This window comes from Syngnathus floridae, chromosome 21, assembly GCF_059516105.1.
Source record: "Syngnathus floridae isolate MCC-2025c chromosome 21, RoL_Sflo_1.0, whole genome shotgun sequence".
NCBI classification, from domain to species: domain Eukaryota; kingdom Metazoa; phylum Chordata; class Actinopteri; order Syngnathiformes; family Syngnathidae; genus Syngnathus; species Syngnathus floridae.
Genome location: NC_142433.1, coordinates 6831124 through 6849872, shown reverse-complemented (window position 1 = coordinate 6849872; position 18749 = coordinate 6831124). Strand labels below are relative to the sequence as shown.

The window sequence follows — 18749 nt, the reverse complement described above, 5'->3', positions numbered from 1 at the left end:
GTTTTGCTTTGGTCAAGGTTCATTTATATTACTTTTAGGATTAGTATTCTTTAGTATTATAGTTAAAGGCCACATTGTTTGGATGAAAGATGGATGAGAGGACTTACAGAAGTACAGATATATAGCAGGGTTGTACAAAATCAATTTGAACCGGAAAATTTATTTTCAAATTTGTCACATCGTTGGGTTTTTCATTGTGTTAAAATTTTTTAAGGGTATTTCTGTGAGCTTTTCTTTTTCTTTTGTTTTTGTCAGCTGTGTTAGGGCTAAGCACCATCAGACATTTATGTACCGTATTTTCCGCACTTTAAGGCACACATAAAAACTTAAAATTTAGTTAAAAAATACACAGTGCACCTTATATATGGATCAATTTGATGAATTTGTTGATCCATACTGTTTGTACACAGCGCTCTGTACGTATATGTTTTACATATACATTACATTACAATATATATATATATATATATATATATATATATGAATTCGGTTGAAGTTGGGAAATTTTGTAAGATGTAAATAAAAACAAAATACAATGATTTGAACATCCTTTTCAACCTATATTCAATTGAATACACTACAAAGACAATATATTTAATGCTCAAACTCAGTTTCTGTAAAACATGCTCAACAGAACAGCATCTACGCAATCCACATTTCATTATCATTATCACATCTGTCACGTCTAAGAAGTTGTACGTATATGTACTCGAGGTATCGTCAGCTGATGATGTTCTAGTCTGTAGGTGTGGTCTGTCACTCACACTGGTGCACACACTTGTGTCCAGTTGGCAGGCAGCATCGGACAACTCTTGTGACCACAAAACCACGATCCGTTCTGAACAGGCACGTGCACTCATAGGATGCAGGTGAGGCAGTGCTTCTGAACTTCTGGATGAAGTAGGTCCCGTCCGATGGTGCAGCCATGTTGGTAGTAGAGCCCTTACACCTTGAAAACGGCTCTCTCATCCTGGCACACAGCGGCGATGTCCAAAGCTCCCATCCAGTTTCCTCCGTCTGCAAGTCCAGAGCGGGATGGGTCGGCAACACTGATTGTGACAGCTCGGTGTTGATATCCAACTCCTGGATGCCGTGTCCCTGTAAAACAATGCTCTAGACTTTCTTGCTACATTTCACACAATAATAATGATGAGTAAATCATCAGATACCTCTCGTGCATACACTCCAACAAACGTTAAGTAAATGTGAGATAACTTGCATGAAGTCTACTTAAACAAACATTGAGTAAATATGGGATAACTTAAAAACTGTCCCGGTAAACAACAATTCATGAATAGAAACTACAAGGTATAATAGAGAAAGAACTTCTCTTTAGCTAGACAAAGAACAAAGGGGTTCTGTTCATAACTAGTGAGGGCCTCTCACAGATAAGACAAGGAAGGGAGTATAAGAACTCCCTAAAGCCTGGCAGATATGTTGGCCTTGAGCGAAGGTATGAGACCTCTGGTTCAGGCCGGCCAGCGCTTCTACAAAACGAATTATTCTCACATTTTTCCCACCTGCTTATCACATATTTGCTCAAATCCACACATCACCGTAAACAACCCCTTTTCTCGACTCTCAGTCGTCGGATCACATTCATGAGGACAAATATGTTTACACCAAAGGATAAACATTGCAATGTCATCATTCAGAATCCCACGGATCTGGGAAAAGTCTGGTAACACCGATGCAGGAATTTTGCCATCATCATCATCATCATCATGTTGCCACTCAGACATTAGGTATATCTGAGCAATCTCGTCCTCCATGGGCGATATTACTGTAGTGACGAGACGATTAAACAGAGCACGAAGACATGGTATGCAACATCCATACAAGGTGAGCATAGCAGCAAACACTGCAACTGATGGTAAAAATGAGGACACAAGGGCGTTATACTTCCCAAAAGCAGTCATCCACTTGTAGTGCTTTTTCATCCTCGTTTTGAGGGATCGCAGGCCTGCAATCGCCTCCGTCAGGCTCTCGTCAGGGGCGGTGTCGTTCCGGATGAAGGTGTAGCATTGTTTTCCGAACATTGCACAGACCCCTCCTTTCTCAGACAACAACATATCATGAGCATTGTGGTTCTGGATCGACATTAGGGAAGGCGTGGCTAGCTGTTCATGCACTGCCTCGAGCCCCGCTTGTGTCCGTTTGCCCAATTTCTGCATGTTGTAATGGATGTAATTTATCCTGTCTACGTTCTTGTTCATCGTTCACCAGCAGCAAATGGAGGACTCCCATCCCGCTGCAATTTGGTCATTTCATTCTTATTAATCAGAAACTCATCTAGGGACTACGCGCGAGTGCAGGCACGCTCATCAGTCTCAACCTCTCAAAGGGCAGGCCAACTTTGCTGTTGCGCTGATAGGTAAATTGTATATATATGTTATCATGCGTTCCCTAATGAGTACTTATTAATAAAATTATTGCACAGTATGCTTGCTGTTCCGTTTTGCAGATGTCCACCAGTCATACGTTGCTGTCTGGAGCTTCCTGACCTTCTACGCCTCGGGGACTCCAAGAAAGCTGTTGATAGCTCAAACTGTTTTGTTTATGTCTGTGACTTCGTATTTCACATAGCATTTTGTCTTTTCACTCTTTTCTCATGGTGTTTTGTCTGTGACTTCTTATTCCACATAGACTCCTGTCCTTGCACGCTTTTTGGTTCTCATCTGTAACTTCTGTTTTCACATAGAATCTCCTTTCTTCTCTCATGAGACAAAGCCCAAGCTTTCCCCCCACCCCAGGGGCTAGTCTCACACTGTGGGTAGGGCGTTCCTAAATAAAAAGAGCGGGGGGTGCAAAAGACCTTTAGTGTATTTTGGATTGCTGTAAGTCTGGATGCACTCCTCGCCAGAAAAGACTCAATATTCTGCCTCACTGGTTTTTGTCTGCTGATCCTTTTGCTGAGTTTGAACCTGAGCCTTCATCATGTTCACATTCGACATCTTTCAATGTCTTCTACACAACATTTGTTGTCTCTTATTCTCATCCTATCAAGCCACCGTTCTAGTAACTTTCTGCCACACACGTCTTATTTTCTCTATTGCACACACGCCTTATTTTCTCTACTGCCACATCTTGCTCATCTTAGTTTCTCTAACCAACTTAAACACACCATTGTCCACTTCTCAATTTCCCTATTATCGCTCAAAAGCCTCCTAAACATTCTCCATGACTGATTTCTTCCATAGAACACACATCTCACTCACACACACTCATATACACACCCACTCATGAGGATCCTCTGCGCGCGCACACACACACACACACACACCAGCACAAAAGGACGACGCACAACATATAAGACCACATAGATCCCACTAAGAACACCTTTTTGTTCATCTTACATGTCTGATTTATTCTCTATTTTACTTTTAGAAGCTATTTGTAATTATTTTCCATTTATTTTGCAAATTTTTAACTTCAGTGTTTCTCTATCTTACTTTATCCTTCTAACACAAATATCTCCTGTATATTTAAGCAAATTTCTCTTTCGTTTTGGCAGCCAGGTTCTATCTTTGTCATATGAGAATCCGATTCAGTTTGATCATGCCCTAGTCATAATTGTTTTTGTTTATCTGGGCATTTACGTGCCAAGTGACCCTTTTCTCCGCAATTCCAGCATTCTAATTGACTAAATCGCACAACTCCTTCTCCTCGGCCTCCAAAGCCTTCTCTGTTCGACATTGCTCGTCCTCTCTGGCCTTTCTGTCCTCTGCCTGCATTTTGGTAAAAGGTGTCACTCTCCTGGTCTACCAGAAAAGTGTCTTTTGATGCTTTCTTTTGGTTTTGTTTATCCTTTACTACTTTTTCTGCATGGAGGGCGTGATATATGTGTTCCTCCAAAGTTCCGTTGTTCATTCCGATATGATATTTGGTCACCCTAATTTGTATCGCTGGCTTGGACCCTACGTGGACGGCATTTTTTAATTGTTGCTGATAAGCACCTTGGGGTGCATTATCTTCTACCAGTCCACTGTGTATTTTAAACACTTCCGTCATGCGCACTCGATATTCATCAAAGGTTTCATTATCATTTTGCTTTGTTCTCCCTATTTCTGTATAGTTTGCTCTCATACTATATCTGTTGCGTACCTGGTTAATCAGCCCTTCCACTTGCCTTATCTCCTCTATTGTCCATGTTCTGTCGACCATTACCACCCTGGGGTGAATTTGTTTATTACCTGGATCATAATTTGGGTTGGCCACTTGTGTCATTGGATATAGTGGCATGTTTGGAGTTAATTCTGAATCTTCAATACTCATGCCTTGAGTGAATGGGGCTGAAAGCAAAATTTTGGTTTTAGGTCTCAATCGATAGTCTGCTCCCATTTTCTTTGACCAATCCATCTCTAGCGGGCTTTTCTGCCTCGTGGCTCTGTCTGTCAACCCATGAGGAGGAAGTGATTCCTCAATTTTGTGTGTGTCCTGTATTTGCGGAAACAACTTCTCTATGTATTGGAATCCGGCTCGAAGGACCAATAAAAATGTCAGGTCTGAACACCATCAGACATTAATCTACACGCTGGAAACAAAGAGGAGAAGACAACCAGTATTCCTTTTGCTCGCGAGGAGAATTACGTAGAAGGCCCAGTTACAGTCCTCCACCAATTCTGAGCTCCTCTTCCGCTATCTCCTCTTTTTATTTTGGGTTGCCCTGGTTACAAGAGGCGTTGCTACACTAAAGGGAGGGGAGATTGTGGCTGTAGCAACGCTGATTAACTAGCTAACAATGTTGTGTGGTGCGAGGCCGCATGGCCTTGACCGATTCGGGACCCCAGGAATGCAGAGTCTGTTCTTAGGTGGTTGGCAGCCTCGTTCTCGGCTGCGGTCTCCAAACCTGGATGCCGTGTCCCTATAAAACAATGCTCTAGACTTTCTTGCTACGTTTCACACAATAATAATGATGAGTAAATAATACGATACCTCTTGTGCATACACTCCAACAAACGTTAAGTAAATGTGAGATAACTTGCATGAAGTCCACTTAAACAAACATTGAGTAAATGTGGGATAACTTAAAAACTGTCCCGGTCAACAACAATTCCTAAACAGAAACTACAAGGTATAATAGAGAAAGAACTTCTCTTTAGCTAAACAAGGAACAAAGGTGTTCTGTTCATAACTAGTGAGGGCCTCTCATAGATAAAACAAGGAAGGGAGTATAAGAACTCCCTAAAACCTGGCAGATGTGTTGGCCTTGAGCGAAGGTATCAGACCTCCGGTTCAGGCCGGCCAGCGCTTCTACAAAACTAATTATCCTGACAGTCTGCCTTTGGTCTCTTGCAAGAGCATATTTATTGAGAACAAGTAGGGTGGGGGTGACATTGGACATGTTTGATGGTCACCTCAGCAACTGGTTAATCAGTGCGGAGAGTCCCAGCTCATTGGTTTACAAGGTCGTGGAAACAGAAACTAGTGGAGCATTTTCGATGACTAACTAAGCAAGAATGTTTCCACACCATTTGGAAAGTTTCAACAACTGAATGGTTAAACTTTTCAGAGTCAAGGAAAGGTAAAAGGTTTAAACAAAGTTAATAATTCTAGTCTACATTCCAACATAATCATATGATCAAGATAATCTGTAAACCCTAACAACAGCCACTAATGAAAACTAAGCAACTTGCCCTGAATATGAACACACAACTAAAAACAAAATAAAGTATAATGAAAAATACAAAACTATTATTATGTCGAGGCCAGTTAACTTTATTTTCAAATTCATTGATAAAACTAAAATGAAATGAACTTCTCACAGCAGTAAAGGGAAGGAGTTCAGCATCTCAATCAAAATGAATAGAATTATCATAAAGTCTGCTCAAATAGAAGGTGAGAACTTCATGGATCATTGCTCATCTACCCAAGACACTCAGAATTCTCAATAGACTCTTTGGCAACTGACTGAGCAGGCAACAGGGTTAGGTGTGGGCTTCTGTGTGCCTGATTAAGCTTGCCCTCCGAGAGAAGTTTTGCCCACAAACTGAGCATGAAAAAGGTTTCTCGCCAGTGTGGATTCTTGTGTGCCTTTTAAAACTTGCCTTGTCAGAGAATTGTTGGCCACAAACTGAGCATGAAAAAGGTTTCTCGCCAGTGTGGGTTCTTATATGAGATTTTAAGCTTTCCCTCCAAGAGTATTTTTGCCCACAAACTGAGCATGAAAAAGGTTTCTCGCCAGTGTGGATTCTTGTGTGCCTTTTTAAATGTCCATTGTGAGAGAATGTTTGGCCACAAACAGAGCATGAAAAAGGTTTCTCGCCAGTGTGGATTCTTGTGTGGCTTTTCAAATGTCCACTCTGAGAGAATTTTTGGCCACAAACTGAGCATGAAAAAGGTTTCTCGCCAGTGTGGGTTCTTGTGTGCGTTGTAAAAGCTGGTCTGTGAGAGAATTTTTGGCCACAAACTGAGCATGAAAAAGGTTTCTCGCCAGTGTGGATTCTTGTATGAGATTTTAAGCTTCCCCTTCGAGAGAATTTTTGGCCACAAACTGAGCATGAAAAAGGTTTCTCGCCAGTGTGGATTCTTGTATGAGATTTTAAGCTTTCCTTTTGAGAGAATATTTGGCCACAAACTGAGCATGAAAAAGGTTTCTCGCCAGTGTGGATTTTTGTGTGATTTTTTAAAACTGCCTTACGAGAGAATGTTTGGCCACAAACAGAGCATGAAAAAGGTTTCTCGCCAGTGTGGATTCTTGTGTGCCTTTTCAAATGTCCACTCTGAGAGAATTTTTGGCCACAAACTGAGCATGAAAAAGGTTTCTCGCCAGTGTGGGTTCTTGTGTGCGTTGTAAAAGCTGGTCTGTAAGAGAATTTTTGGCCACAAACTGAGCATGAAAAAGGTTTCTCGCCAGTGTGGATTCTTGTATGAGATTTTAAGCTTCCCCTTCGAGAGAATTTTTGGCCACAAACTGAGCATGAAAAAGGTTTCTCGCCAGTGTGGATTCTTGTATGAGATTTTAAGCTTTCCTTTTGAGAGAATATTTGGCCACAAACTGAGCATGAAAAAGGTTTCTCACCAGTGTGGACTCTTGTATGAGATTTTAAGCTTCCCTTCTGTGTGAATTTTTGGCCACAAACTGAGCATGAAAAAGGTTTCTCGCCAGTGTGGATTCTTGTATGAGATGTTAAGCTTACCCTTTGAGAGAATTTCTGGCCACAAACTGAGCATGAAAAAGGTTTCTCGCCAGTGTGGGTTCTTGTATGAGATTTTAAGTTTTCCCTTTGAGAGAATTTTTGGCCACAAACTGAGCATGAAAAAGGTTTCTCGCCAGTGTGGATTCTTGTGTGCTTTTTTAAATTTACCCTCCGAGAGAATTTCTGGTCACAAACTGAGCATGAAAAAGGTTTCTCACCAGTGTGGATTTTTGTGTGCATTGTTAAATGTTCCCTCCGAGAGAATTTTTGGCCACAATCTGAGCAGAAAAAAAATTTCTTTCTTGTGTGCATTCTCATGTGTTGTTTCAAGCTAGTGCTATGACCAAAAAAAATTCCACAGTGAGAACATTGCCTGTGTTTGTTTTGAGACTCATCAGCAGCAGCAGCAGCAGCAGGAACATGTGACAACACCTCACCACTATCTGACGGTAGAGCTGCTTGTGATCCTCCACAGTGGTCTCCATTACTTACTCTGGTCATTTGTTGACTTGAGCTGCAGCTTGGAGGCTCCGCCCCTGTGCTCACCTTATGTTGACCCTCATCTAAACGCTTCACAGGAACACCAGTCAATGGCATCTTGCAGGTATCTTCCTCCTCCTTTCTAATATCGCAGGAGTCCTCTCCCTCCTCTTCATTACAAGGCCGCTCCGGCTCTTCCTCTTTTATAGTGCATAGAAACTTCTGCTCCATTTGTTCATTGAAGTGGTGGACCTCTTTGCCCACATCTTCCTCTTTAATGCGAGTGCGGTCTGGCTCCTCCTGCTTAGGATGAATAGCTTCACTGATGTCTGCAAAACAAGACAAACACATATTAACAATGAAAGTTACAGTTGAAGAGAAACTGGCAAAACCTATACAAGGACTTTTTCAATCAGCATATCACACATGATTTCAATAGAATTCTACTAAAAATAAACACTGGAAGAGGATTCATAATAGAAGCTAGACGTGTACTAACCTGCTCTGTGCAACACAACATAAGGCTGCAGCCAAAGATGCTCCAGTCGTCGACGACTGCGGTCCTTTTCCTTTACATACTTTGCTGTGGTCCCAGACATTTTCACACTGCAATCACAACACTTGTTCAACGATGTTTGGCTAACAAAAGTGTCTTTTGGACAGCGGCGACCGAGCTCTTTGTTGAAATAATTGAATATAGGTGATCCCGTATGTTAGAGTTGCGCTCACTCCAACTTATTTTGCATCAACCACACCGGAGACAAACAAGTTCTTTCAGGCACCTGCAGGTGGAGAGTTCCCCCGTTGAAGGAAAAAAGTCTGCCTCTCCCTCTAGCAAGGGCATATTTATTAAGAAAAACAGAGTGGGGGTAAGAGTGGATTGGATAGAGAAAGCCCTTGTCCTCTAGTCAAAACATATCAGGGGGTGTTTTACGACGTTGTGTAGGATGGGACAAGCTATGTTATTTATTACCGGTTACATTCCACTATAAGCATAAAACTAATCTAACCAGATTATTTATTACAGGTTGCATTCCAACATAATCATACGATAAGGATAATCTGGAAAACTCTGACACCGTATTTACACAATAGTATTTTGTGCTGTGCTAGATAGTTTGGCAAGAAAATACACTTAGCAAAAGACAGTCTAGTCCAGGGGTGGGCAAACTTTTGGGTTCTAAATTTTGACTGGGGGGGCCGAACCAGGAGCAGATGGATGTAGTGTTTGTGTGAAGTAATATAAACGACCTGTAAAGGTCATTGCATAAAAGGTTTTGGCCTTTAGTAGGTAGTAAAGCATGGGTATTCAAAAAAAGTTTTTTGAAAACAAATGCATTTATTAACAGCATTAAAAAAAAAAAAACATCCCTAAAAAACTGCTATCAGTGATTCTCATAAAATACGACACTGTTATTATGAATAACAGTCTCCATCACTTCAGTGCCTGCAGGTCAGATTAATGAAAGATGTATGTTTATTTTATGAGATCACATCAAACGGCAAACATTCTGACCAAATATATCATCTTGAAGAATCGGTGAAAGCATACATCCAAATAAAGTAATCAAAACGGCAACACGGTGAGGGGTATCTGAAAATCAGAGCAGAGTTTTAACTCACAAACACCTGGTAACAGAGGTGAGGAAACGGGAAACACTTCCTTAAAGTAAGCCTTAAGAACTTTACAGGTTAAGATTAGTCACAAACAGGTGGTGCATCAATGTCCTTGAGCATCCTGCATTGTTTGAAAATGAGAATGGTCGCTCGTTTCAATCCCTGCTATTTGTACAGATCATATTCAAAATGCATTTTTTTACAACAAACTTGAAATACTTGTCATAGTCTGGAGTAAAATTTGTTGTGGCAATTCTTAGGAGAGATCCGAGGTGTTGGTCCGTTTACCTAGATCTGTGACGGGTTGATGTTGATGTTCATGTGGCTGAACGTCACGTCGCGTACGTCGAGCCAAATTGGCCACTCTTTTTAAACACTCGGCACTCAGTGTCCACCTTGCTTTTCCTTGGGCGACTCATTTTAATGGAAGGATTCCAGGGGAAGGTTTGTGGGTGGCTTTAGCGTAAAACTGTATCCGAAAGCTCGGCGCGCAAATTACAAGAATGCTGTCGTCACAGCCCACGCTCTAAATTCGGCACTGACACAAATAGAGCGCGAGTGCGCCATTTCCGTATATTGAGTACGTACACGCACTTGTGAGTGTGCACCGAGCTTTCTGACACGGCTTCCGGTAGTAAATGCGCAGACGAGTGGTTCCCTATCTACTGGGGAAACGCAGTCATTGCAGGCAAAATGACCGAGAGAAAAAAAAAAAAAAGTTTAATAATACAATTTATTTAGGGTTGGCGGGGCGGATTAAACGGTCCCGTGGGCCGGATGTGGCCCGCGGGCCGTAGTTTGCCCATACCTGGTCTAGAGCCAGTGCCTCTCCAGTCTAAGTGTCACTGATTCAGCAATCACGTACCTCATTGTAGACCAAGGTTCCTGTGACATTGTGTTGGGAGTTGGCGCACTTGGGTGGGCAGTGGAACCTGCAGAAGGCAAGGACGAGGAAATTGACAACAGGCGCTCACCGTCACGGAAACGCCGGGGCAAGTGCGACTCACGTCATTGCCTTGGTCAAGTTGAGACTGTTGAACGTGCGGTCACAGGTCATTGCATCTGTCAGACAAACAATGATGTCAAAAGATGGGTTGTATGTTTTTCCCGGCAACCTCGGTCGTCAGACTCGCTTACTGTCACGTGCGCATCCTAAGATGTCAAAGCTGAGGCCAAAGTCAACGCTGTCCTCCAGCGGCAGGATGCGGACGTACTGAGCGGACAATGGCGAGCCAAACTGGTGCTCCCCCCCTCCGCTAATCTAGAAACAGCACTGTGTTTGTAATGGCAAGTTTGGACAGCCCGGTCAGCATTGGGTTGACTGGCTGGCCGCTCACCTTTCCGTCCGGGTGTTCAGTCCAGCTTTTACCATCAAGACTCATCTTCATCTCCAAATCGATGACCCAGGACCTTGGGTCAGTGTGAGGGCAGCCCTGGGTGACAATCCCAGTCACCTTTCTCACGTGACCGAGGTTCACCTGGATCCAGCTGGTGGAGGCTCCAGGAGACGAGCTCGCTAAGGACGCCAAACTACCAGTGGCGAAGTAGCTTTCAGTTGTCTACATACAATCTTGTGACGGTCTCCAGCAAGAATTCCTATTCCAGCGAGCGTTCTCGGGGCTGGCATCGCTCATAGAAGATAAGGCTTCAAACGCTGAGTCAGTGATGCGCTTGTCTGCCTCAACCAAACTGTCAAGACACACTGATGACAACCCAGAATCATCCCTTGAACCTTTTAGTCATCGCGTCAACATCCGTAGCAGAACAGACCATTCAGTGTGCTGTCATACCCCAACTCTGGTCGGGAGATACCGCATTAGACAACAGAGACGTGAAGCCCACCTTTCTGTTCACAGCTGTAGACCACGTGCAGGTATTTGGAGACAGCAGGGCAGGTCTCCGGGGCAGCCTCGAAAGGGTCAGCAAGACAATATTGACGGTTGTTACATTTTCGCTAGACCACGTGCAGGTATTTGGAGACAGCAGGGCAGGTCTCCGGGGCAGCCTCGAAAGGGTCAGCAAGACAATATTGACGGTTGTTACATTTTCGCCTGTATTGAGGAAGGGCTCCTCGCACCACGCAAGTCTCTGCAAGTCACAAGGCCAAGTAAAAGCTTAGCTGGACCAAAATGCAACGCTCATGCCCTGTCTTACCCTTTGTTGCTCTCTAACTTGGACAAAAGGCTGCCAGTCCTCCGTCCGTAGAAAGCCAACTGGATGCTCACTCTGACAAAAGAGGTCGACGTGCTTCTGCTGGTTGCACACAAGGATCTCCCGAAAACCTGCGAGCGCGCCGTGGTGTCTTTTTTCCATCTCGCATCTTTTGACGTCAACATTCAGGATTCGGGGAGACTGACTTACCGTCATGGCGTGGAGGTTCCGGTTTCTGTCCTGCGAGGCAAAAGCCAAAGATGGGCATCAAAACCAATTGGTCATGAGCCACAACTTACCTCTTGCTCTTTTCTTGCACATGTAGCTGCTCTTCTTCTGGCAGTTGTCAAATTTCCATTTTCCCTCTTCACTTTCCGCTTGAAAGGAAAGGCAGTTTTCACCAGAGGGTTTACCAGGGCTCTCTGTAAGGAGATGGCAGATGCTAAGCGCTCCTCTCCATTGCTCCAGACCGTGGGAGACAAATATTGGACCGACCTGTGGTCCAGTGGGTGTAACGAAAGGGAGAGCTGTCAGTCCACTTGCAGCCATCTTGAGTGATTGTGGTTTTGGTGGCCAACCACCAAGAAGAAATGTTTTGAAAAGGGGAGCCCAAACCTTTGGATCAACAGGAATAAGATGTCACCAGTGATTGTCTTTAAGCTTATGCGTAGCATGGTTATAAAGCCATTTAACGTTTTACTCATTCCATTGTGGTCAACATGAAGTGGAACAGCAAATCTTTTGCCTGAATTTCTCGTTGTCATAGCGTCACAAGCTCCTCTTTTACCCCTGTTCTGAGTAGTGGCTGAGTAGTAAGCTGTTTTTGGTGTCTTTAAATGCAAATGAGATACTTCACAACCCGCCTCCTCCAGGCCGGACATGTTTGTAGTTTTTAGCGGAGGTAGCGTTTCCTTGCACCACAAACCTTTAGCTTGATTAAAAGATGTGAAAAGCAAAAGACTTGTCCTTCCAACCATACATAACATGTAACATAATAAATCTCCTCACAATATTTATCAAGTTACGCAGTAAGCTAGCGTTAGCGTGAAGCTAACAAATGCATTTAACTCATTCTTGTAGTCCCCAAGAATAAAACATGCGATTAGCTGATACAACTACTAAAAATACATCCACAAGAAATGTCAAAAGAAAGCACAGTGCTAAAATCAGCTGATGCTAATGCTATGACAATGAGGGCATCCTAGACACGCAATACAAAACTTAAATACAGTTTATTACTTTTGTGTCATCTCAAGTTTAGCACTTTACTGTGTCCGTCGTTTTCATAGATTGAAGGAACTGAATCTTCAATGAAACAAAGGGTTTTTTTTGTATACTGACGAGTTTTTTGTATGACGGCTTATCAAGGCCATCGAGTGATTTAAAAGAAAAGCATCCCTGTCCGGTCAGATGCGAAAGAAATGTTAAGACAACTACTTGCGGTCTGGTAACCAACTGCAGGTGACGTCACAAACAACGTTTTATTTGTCTTGTCTTGAGAATGAGCAACTAAATATTTTCTCGTGTTATTTTTTCAGATTGGACGAAATAAAAATGGATTACCGGTCAAAAGGACAACGTTAAAATAGAGAAAAACCCTGCTTGATCACTGACTAAAACACACAAATTGGGAAAGCTGGAGCTGAACTGATGTCCTTGATTTGCTGATCAGTGATATTATTTGCCATTTTAGTAACGCTTTCCTTCACAGTTTTTACGGAGAGACGCATAGCTTTAATTTTCTGAATGATCTCGATTTTGTTTTTAAGCCCGAAAATAGGCACTCTGATATTTTAATGAATGACTCTTTCATGTCCTCGCCATCGGTTTTCTGCACTTTGGCCTGTAACAAAACTTGCAGCAGTTGTGGCGTTTGGAGATGCAATCCACTTCTTGAAACTGTTTTTTCGGTCCTCAAATCTCTCCACCATTCCTCTCAGTTCCAACTGGGTGATGTTAAAAATGAAAAAAAAAAAAAAAAGAATACAAAAAAAAAAAAAAGCGGCGCCCAATGAAAGAACGAGCGCCACGCGCGCGTTCGGGTGCATTCTCATCATCTGGGAGTTCACTGGGGGTCAAACTGAAAAAAGAGTGAGAATAAAGTCTAAATTCTGACTTTAAAATGATAATTCTCACTTTTTGACTTTAAAGTCAAAGAATTCTCACTTTAAAGTCAGAATCCTGTCACCCCTTTTTTTTTTTCATCACCGGCCCTAATCCTCTTCCGTATCAATCCATCTCCAAAATGGCAAATTACTCATCTAACGGGGTCCATGCAGTGCTCAACTCAAGAATACCCACAATGCGCGCGGCCAGTGGCGTTCTCATCGCTCACGGGAGAGGCGATTGCACATAAATAGTTTGCAGACAACAACGACTCCTATGCAAATGATGGACGAACTATATTAGTGTTCTGATGCCACTCGGACGTCGGCCACTACGTGACGTCACAAAAAGCTCCAATCACGTTTGCACGCCTTAATTTGGTCCGATCGCGCAACCGCAGCGCGCCGGGCGCTCGCTGTCGCATTGCTTTGAGAGCGTTTTTGTGTTTTAGGATGGCTTACTGCTTCCACTTGCTTTCTTTGGAGGCATGATTAGGGGTTATTACAATCCTCAAAGTAACGAAAATACAATAACGAACGGAGTCAGTCGGCATTCGGGCCGCGCGGTCGGGTTTTCTCGGGTCCTCCCGGCTCATCTCGCGAGGTTCGACCTCTGAATTTAGTTCGACAACCGAAGCAAATCTCGAATTTTTTGTTCAAATTCCAATTTGTTCGAGAACCGTGACGTTCCAAAGCCGTAAACTAGTTTACTTTACCTTGCAGGTATTTCGAGTTAATTGGACCATTCAAGTAATTAGTTGAATACCCTACTAGTATACTTATTCATGATATTCTAATATTTTGAGATAGGATATTTGAGTTTTCTTAAGCTGCATGCCGTAATCAGCAATATTAAAATAATAAAAGGCTTGCAATATTTCAGTTGATTTGTAATGAATCCAGAATGTATGACATTTTTGGTTTTTTAATTGCATTACAGAAAATAAAGAACTTTATCACAATATTCTAATTTTCTGAGACAGTCCTGTATTTGCTATTTGGCGGAAGGTAGCATACGCCAGATTTGTGTGACGTCACTAATGGGGTTTGTCATTGGCCGCCGTTCCAGTGTCGATAAAGTTTTGCGTGTGACGTTGCTTGACTCATTCACGTGCGGTACGATGGCGGACACGCGGAGTACCAACGTGGATGAAGACACATCGAAACTTCCAGAAATGAACCAAAAGAAGACGGAGAAAAACAAGCGGCTCGCAGAAGACGACGAGCACGAGGAGGTGACGCGCCGACTTGAAACACAACCGGAACGTATCTAGCTAGCTGGCGGCTATCTGTTAGCATGTGGTTCCGAAAAGCCAGCCAAAGGCTGAACTGGAGCGGCTTGCTCCAGGCTGGCTCCAGTCAAGTACCAACCCGGCTCCAGTCAAGTCTATTCAAATGTTAAAAAGCAAATGAAAGAAAATAAACTAAACGTCAAGGTTTCCCACATGGTTGAACGTATCTACGCCTCAAGTTACCTTCACTTACTTGATCAAACGTCGACTTGTCTTGATCGATGCATGAAACACTGTCGAGAAGCGCCTACTGTGCAAACTGTCACACAAATTTGAGTGACATGCGTTCAATGTAACTGCACGCGTGCTGTTTACATGTTGCAGATGTTCGGCGTTTGCAACGAAGAAGACGAGGAAGGGTCCGTGAGTGAGGAAAGTGTATATTCAGGACTTGAGGATTCGGGGAGCGACAGTGAGGATGAGGATGATGCCGAGTTTGGCTTGTGCAAGAATGAAGCGGAACAGGTAGCGTTACTCATCGTTCTCCCCGCAGCATCTCCCGCGTCTGCTTATTGCTTCTATTGTGTGCCCATTTCCAGAAGGACGGAGGAAGCCAAAAGAAAGAAGAGTATGAGGTCGACTCGTCTGACGAAGAAGTGAGATGTTCTCTTAATTTCATCAAATGCAACAGAAATGCATTGTGAAAGCCAAGCCACAACCATCTGGTTCCCCGGTGTCGGAATGATAAAGTAGGAGCTCATCTTTTGGCCGTTCTTTGTCATTGTCGTCAGGACATCAGGAACACAGTGGGGAACATTCCCATGGAGTGGTACAAAGACTTCCCTCACATTGGCTACAATTTGGACGGCAAGAAGATCTTGAAGCCCATCCGGAACAAGGACGAGCTGGACCAGTTCTTGGACAAAATGGAGAACCCTGACTACTGGTGAGACGCCGGCGCGGGAGCTTGGAGGTCGCCGGGTGTGAGCTTGGAGGTCGCCGGGTGTGGATGATACTAATGTGTGGCTTGTGCGCAGGAGAACGGTTCACGACAAGCAGACGGGAAGCGACATTGTGCTGTCTGACGAGCAGGTGGAGCTGGTGAAGCGGCTGCAGAGAGGACAGTTTGGAGACGCCAATTTTGACGAGTTCCAGGTAAGGCGCTCTCATCGCTTCGCCTCCTCTGGCCGTTTGCCGCGCTAACAGCTGCTCTGGTGACCCTCAGCCTTCGGTGGACTTCTTCACCAACGACGTGATGCTTCATCCCGTCACCAACAGGCCGGCTGACAAGCGTAGCTTCATCCCGTCACTATTGGATAAGGAGAAGGTAATGTACAGGTGCGCTGGATAAGTTGTCTGGCGGCGTGACACTTGCCGCCCGCCTTCAGGTCTCCAAGCTGGTCCACGCCATCAAAATGGGCTGGATCAAGCCTCGCCGCGCGCGTGACGACAGCCAGGGCCGCTACTATGACCTTTGGGGCAAGGAGGACTCCTCTCTCCTGGCCCAACACAGGATGCACCTGCCTGCACCCAAGAACCCGCTACCCGGCCACCACGAGTCCTACAACCCTCCGCCCGAGTACCTGTTCACGGACGAGGAGGTAACATCCGCCAGGGGGCGCTCCGTTCAAGTCTCTGCAGGGCAGCGACATCATCACTCTTGTCCTTGTCTGCAGCGCGCTCTCTGGGAGCAGCAAGACCCAGCTGACCGAAAGCTGCCCTTCGTTCCCGCCAAGTTCTCCAGCCTCCGGCAGGTTCCGGCCTTTCCCCGTTTCATCCACGAGAGGTTTGAGCGCTGCCTGGACCTTTACCTGTGTCCTCGCCAGAGGAAGATGAGGGTAACGCCTCCCCGCCTCATTTGAAATGGCCGGGCCACTCGCTTACTAAGCTCTCCTGCAGGTCAACGTGGATCCGGAAGACCTCATTCCGAAGCTTCCTAAACCCAAAGACCTGCAGCCCTTCCCTACCACGCAGTCGCTGGTACGCACACGTACACACCCACGGCCTGAGATGAGGTGTGACCGCTATGTCTTCCTGTGTTCAGATTTATCATGGTCACAGCGCTCTGGTTCGGTCCATCAGCGTTTCTCCATCGGGACAGTGGCTTGCCTCAGGTAGGTCACTTGCTGGCGAGCAAGCAAGAACACGCGCTCTTTCTTCTCCATATGCTATTGTTCTATCAGTTCTCCTCGTTTTTACGAGTCGTCCCACTACAAGTGGGCCTTCATGGCTCCAGCTTGCGGATTGTCTGACCGGCTCGAGCCGAGTCGGGTCGAGACTTGGCTCGGTTTGAATGAGCATCTCTCTCGCCTAAAAAACTGCCACTCCACTTTCAGGAAGTGACGATGAAACTGTAAGGTTCTGGGAGATCAACTCGGCTCGCTGCGTCAAGATGGTCCGGGTGGGCGGAGCTGTGAAGAGCGTGTGTTGGAACCCCAACCCGTGCTTATGTCTCCTGGCCGTCGCCTTGTGAGGCCCCGCTCCCGCCGCCTGGCAGAATTCCTTGCCCCGGCCCATCTGGCTCTTGGAAAACCATCTCCGTCCGTCTCTCCTCAGGGACTCGCTGGTGGTGATCTTATCGCCCGCGCTCGCCGAGCGACAGGTGGTCTCGTCCTCTGAACGTCTGCTCGTCGCTCACCTGGAGGCGGAGCCCGCGGTGGGGCCCGTGACTTGGAGCGACGTGGAAGGCGAGGAGCACCACCAAGGCCTGTGCTTGAAAATCCAACATCCCAAAGTGCGGCGCTCGATTGAGGCAGATGCGGCGAGGATTTGCGTTATTGCTGTCTCACGGAGCATCGTTGTCCCTAGGCCGTCAAGCAACTGGCGTGGCACGCCAAAGGGGACTACCTGGCCTCGGTCATGCCGGATCACTCCAGCCATCAGCAGGTCTTCATCCACCAGCTCAGCACAAGACGCAGTCAAAACCCCTTCCGACGCAACAAAGGCCTGGTGCAGTGCGTATCCTTCCACCCCATCCGGCCCTACTTCTTCGTGGCCACGCAGCGCAACGTGCGCATCTACAACCTGGTCAAGCAGGAGATGAGCAAGAAGCTGCAGGCCAACTCCAAATGGATTTCCAGCATGGCCGTCCACCCCGGAGGTGAGTCCCGTCAAGCACTCGCCGAACTGATGCACGCAAGCGTGCATACCTAACATCCGTGTGTCCGGCGCTCAGGCGACCACGTGATCTGCGGAAGTTACGACTGCCGACTGGGCTGGTTTGACCTGGACCTCTCCACCAAGCCTTACAAGCTGCTCCGGTAGGTGACACGCTGAGCCGCAGGTCCTGTCTGGGCTGACTTTCACCGTTGCATTGTTTCATACCAGGCACCACAAGAAAGCAGTGAGGGCCGTCGCCTATCACAGAGTTTACCCGCTCTTCGCCTCAGCGTCCGACGACGGCTCCGTCATCGTCTGCCACGGGATGGTCTACAAGTAACTGCGCACACACACGTTGACAAGTTTCACGCACGTGCCCACACTAACACTGCCCCTTTTTTTCAGTGACTTGCTGCAGAACCCGCTCATTGTTCCAGTCAAGGTTTTAAAAGGTCACGTGGTCATTCACGAACTGGGTGTCCTTGATGTGACCTTTCACCCCACGCAGCCTTGGGTCTTTTCATCAGGAGCGGACAACACCATCCGCCTCTTCACCTAGTGACCCCGCCCACCTGCATTGCTTTTTTTAATAAAAAATTTTCGGGGTTCTGCTGAAGTTTTATCTGTTTTCAAAACCATCCGTTCACTGCGAGACCGTGAAATTACACCTAAAGCTTTATGTGGAAGGAAAAAAGTAGCTTTTTTCCACTAGAGAACAACTTGAAAGTTATCACATGGGCCTCCAAGAGAAGCTTTTGAGTTACATTTGAAATGGGATAATCACATTTACCGCAATGCAAGCCTGCGTTTATTGCTGTCTGAAGTAAGCGACACGGGTCATTTTATTTTGAAAGGGGATCAGTTCTGGTGTCGACTTGAAGCGGAAGCTTGATGTCATTGAGACCAACGACAAGGAAAAAATTGGG

At 45.3% G+C, this 18749-nt stretch overlaps 2 protein-coding genes and 1 long non-coding RNA gene across 7 annotated transcripts; 2 read left to right on the top strand and 1 right to left on the bottom strand.

Moving 5' to 3' along the window:
* Positions 1 to 542: 542 nt before the first annotated feature.
* On the top strand, positions 543 to 2876 carry LOC148380340 (uncharacterized). The gene is made up of 2 exons (XR_015854891.1): positions 543 to 2374; positions 2465 to 2876. It is a non-coding gene; the product is annotated as an uncharacterized LOC148380340 (long non-coding RNA).
* Positions 2877 to 4564: 1688 nt separating this feature from the next.
* On the bottom strand, positions 4565 to 15202 carry LOC148380339 (uncharacterized). 5 transcript variants are annotated; one of them, XM_088364834.1, is made up of 12 exons: positions 14978 to 15127; positions 11883 to 12002; positions 11687 to 11809; positions 11598 to 11627; positions 11391 to 11518; positions 11079 to 11324; positions 10574 to 10938; positions 10374 to 10497; positions 10244 to 10298; positions 10102 to 10168; positions 8119 to 8225; positions 4565 to 7948 (listed from the first exon to the last, which is right to left on the bottom strand). In XM_088364834.1, the coding sequence occupies exons 10-12, from the start codon at positions 10128 to 10130 to the stop codon at positions 5928 to 5930; spliced, it is 2157 nt and encodes a 718-aa protein (XP_088220960.1). In that variant the 5' UTR covers positions 10131 to 10168; positions 10244 to 10298; positions 10374 to 10497; positions 10574 to 10938; positions 11079 to 11324; positions 11391 to 11518; positions 11598 to 11627; positions 11687 to 11809; positions 11883 to 12002; positions 14978 to 15127; the 3' UTR covers positions 4565 to 5927. The 5 variants fall into 5 exon arrangements, with proteins under 5 accessions (XP_088220960.1, XP_088220959.1, XP_088220961.1 ...); XM_088364833.1 differs by lacking the exon at positions 14978 to 15127 and adding an exon at positions 13689 to 13762 and having other exon boundaries at positions 10574 to 11324; XM_088364837.1 differs by having other exon boundaries at positions 7918 to 7948; positions 10574 to 11324; positions 14978 to 15202.
* bop1 (BOP1 ribosomal biogenesis factor) lies at positions 14561 to 18439 on the top strand. Its single transcript, XM_088364832.1, has 16 exons — positions 14561 to 14727; positions 15109 to 15249; positions 15324 to 15380; positions 15516 to 15670; positions 15762 to 15879; positions 15950 to 16051; positions 16113 to 16325; positions 16401 to 16562; positions 16624 to 16704; positions 16769 to 16838; positions 17061 to 17193; positions 17281 to 17458; positions 17533 to 17824; positions 17900 to 17984; positions 18052 to 18159; positions 18229 to 18439. The coding sequence occupies exons 1-16, from the start codon at positions 14614 to 14616 to the stop codon at positions 18380 to 18382; spliced, it is 2163 nt and encodes a 720-aa protein (XP_088220958.1). The 5' UTR covers positions 14561 to 14613; the 3' UTR covers positions 18383 to 18439.
* Positions 18440 to 18749: the final 310 nt, after the last annotated feature.

Coding starts and splice junctions, on each gene's coding strand:
- LOC148380339 (XM_088364835.1), bottom strand. CDS start 10,130: ATGTCACAGGAACCTTGGTCTACAATGAG. Junction 8,226..10,101: donor GAACCTTGGTCTACAATGAG/GTACGTGATTGC, acceptor TTGTGATTGCAG/TGTGAAAATGTCTGGGACCA. Junction 7,949..8,118: donor TGTTGTGTTGCACAGAGCAG/GTTAGTACACGT, acceptor CTTGTTTTGCAG/ACATCAGTGAAGCTATTCAT.
- bop1 (XM_088364832.1), top strand. CDS start 14,614: ATGGCGGACACGCGGAGTACCAACGTGGATGAAGACACATCGAAACTT. Junction 17,459..17,532: donor TGAAAATCCAACATCCCAAA/GTGCGGCGCTCG, acceptor CGTTGTCCCTAG/GCCGTCAAGCAACTGGCGTG. Junction 17,825..17,899: donor CATGGCCGTCCACCCCGGAG/GTGAGTCCCGTC, acceptor TCCGGCGCTCAG/GCGACCACGTGATCTGCGGA.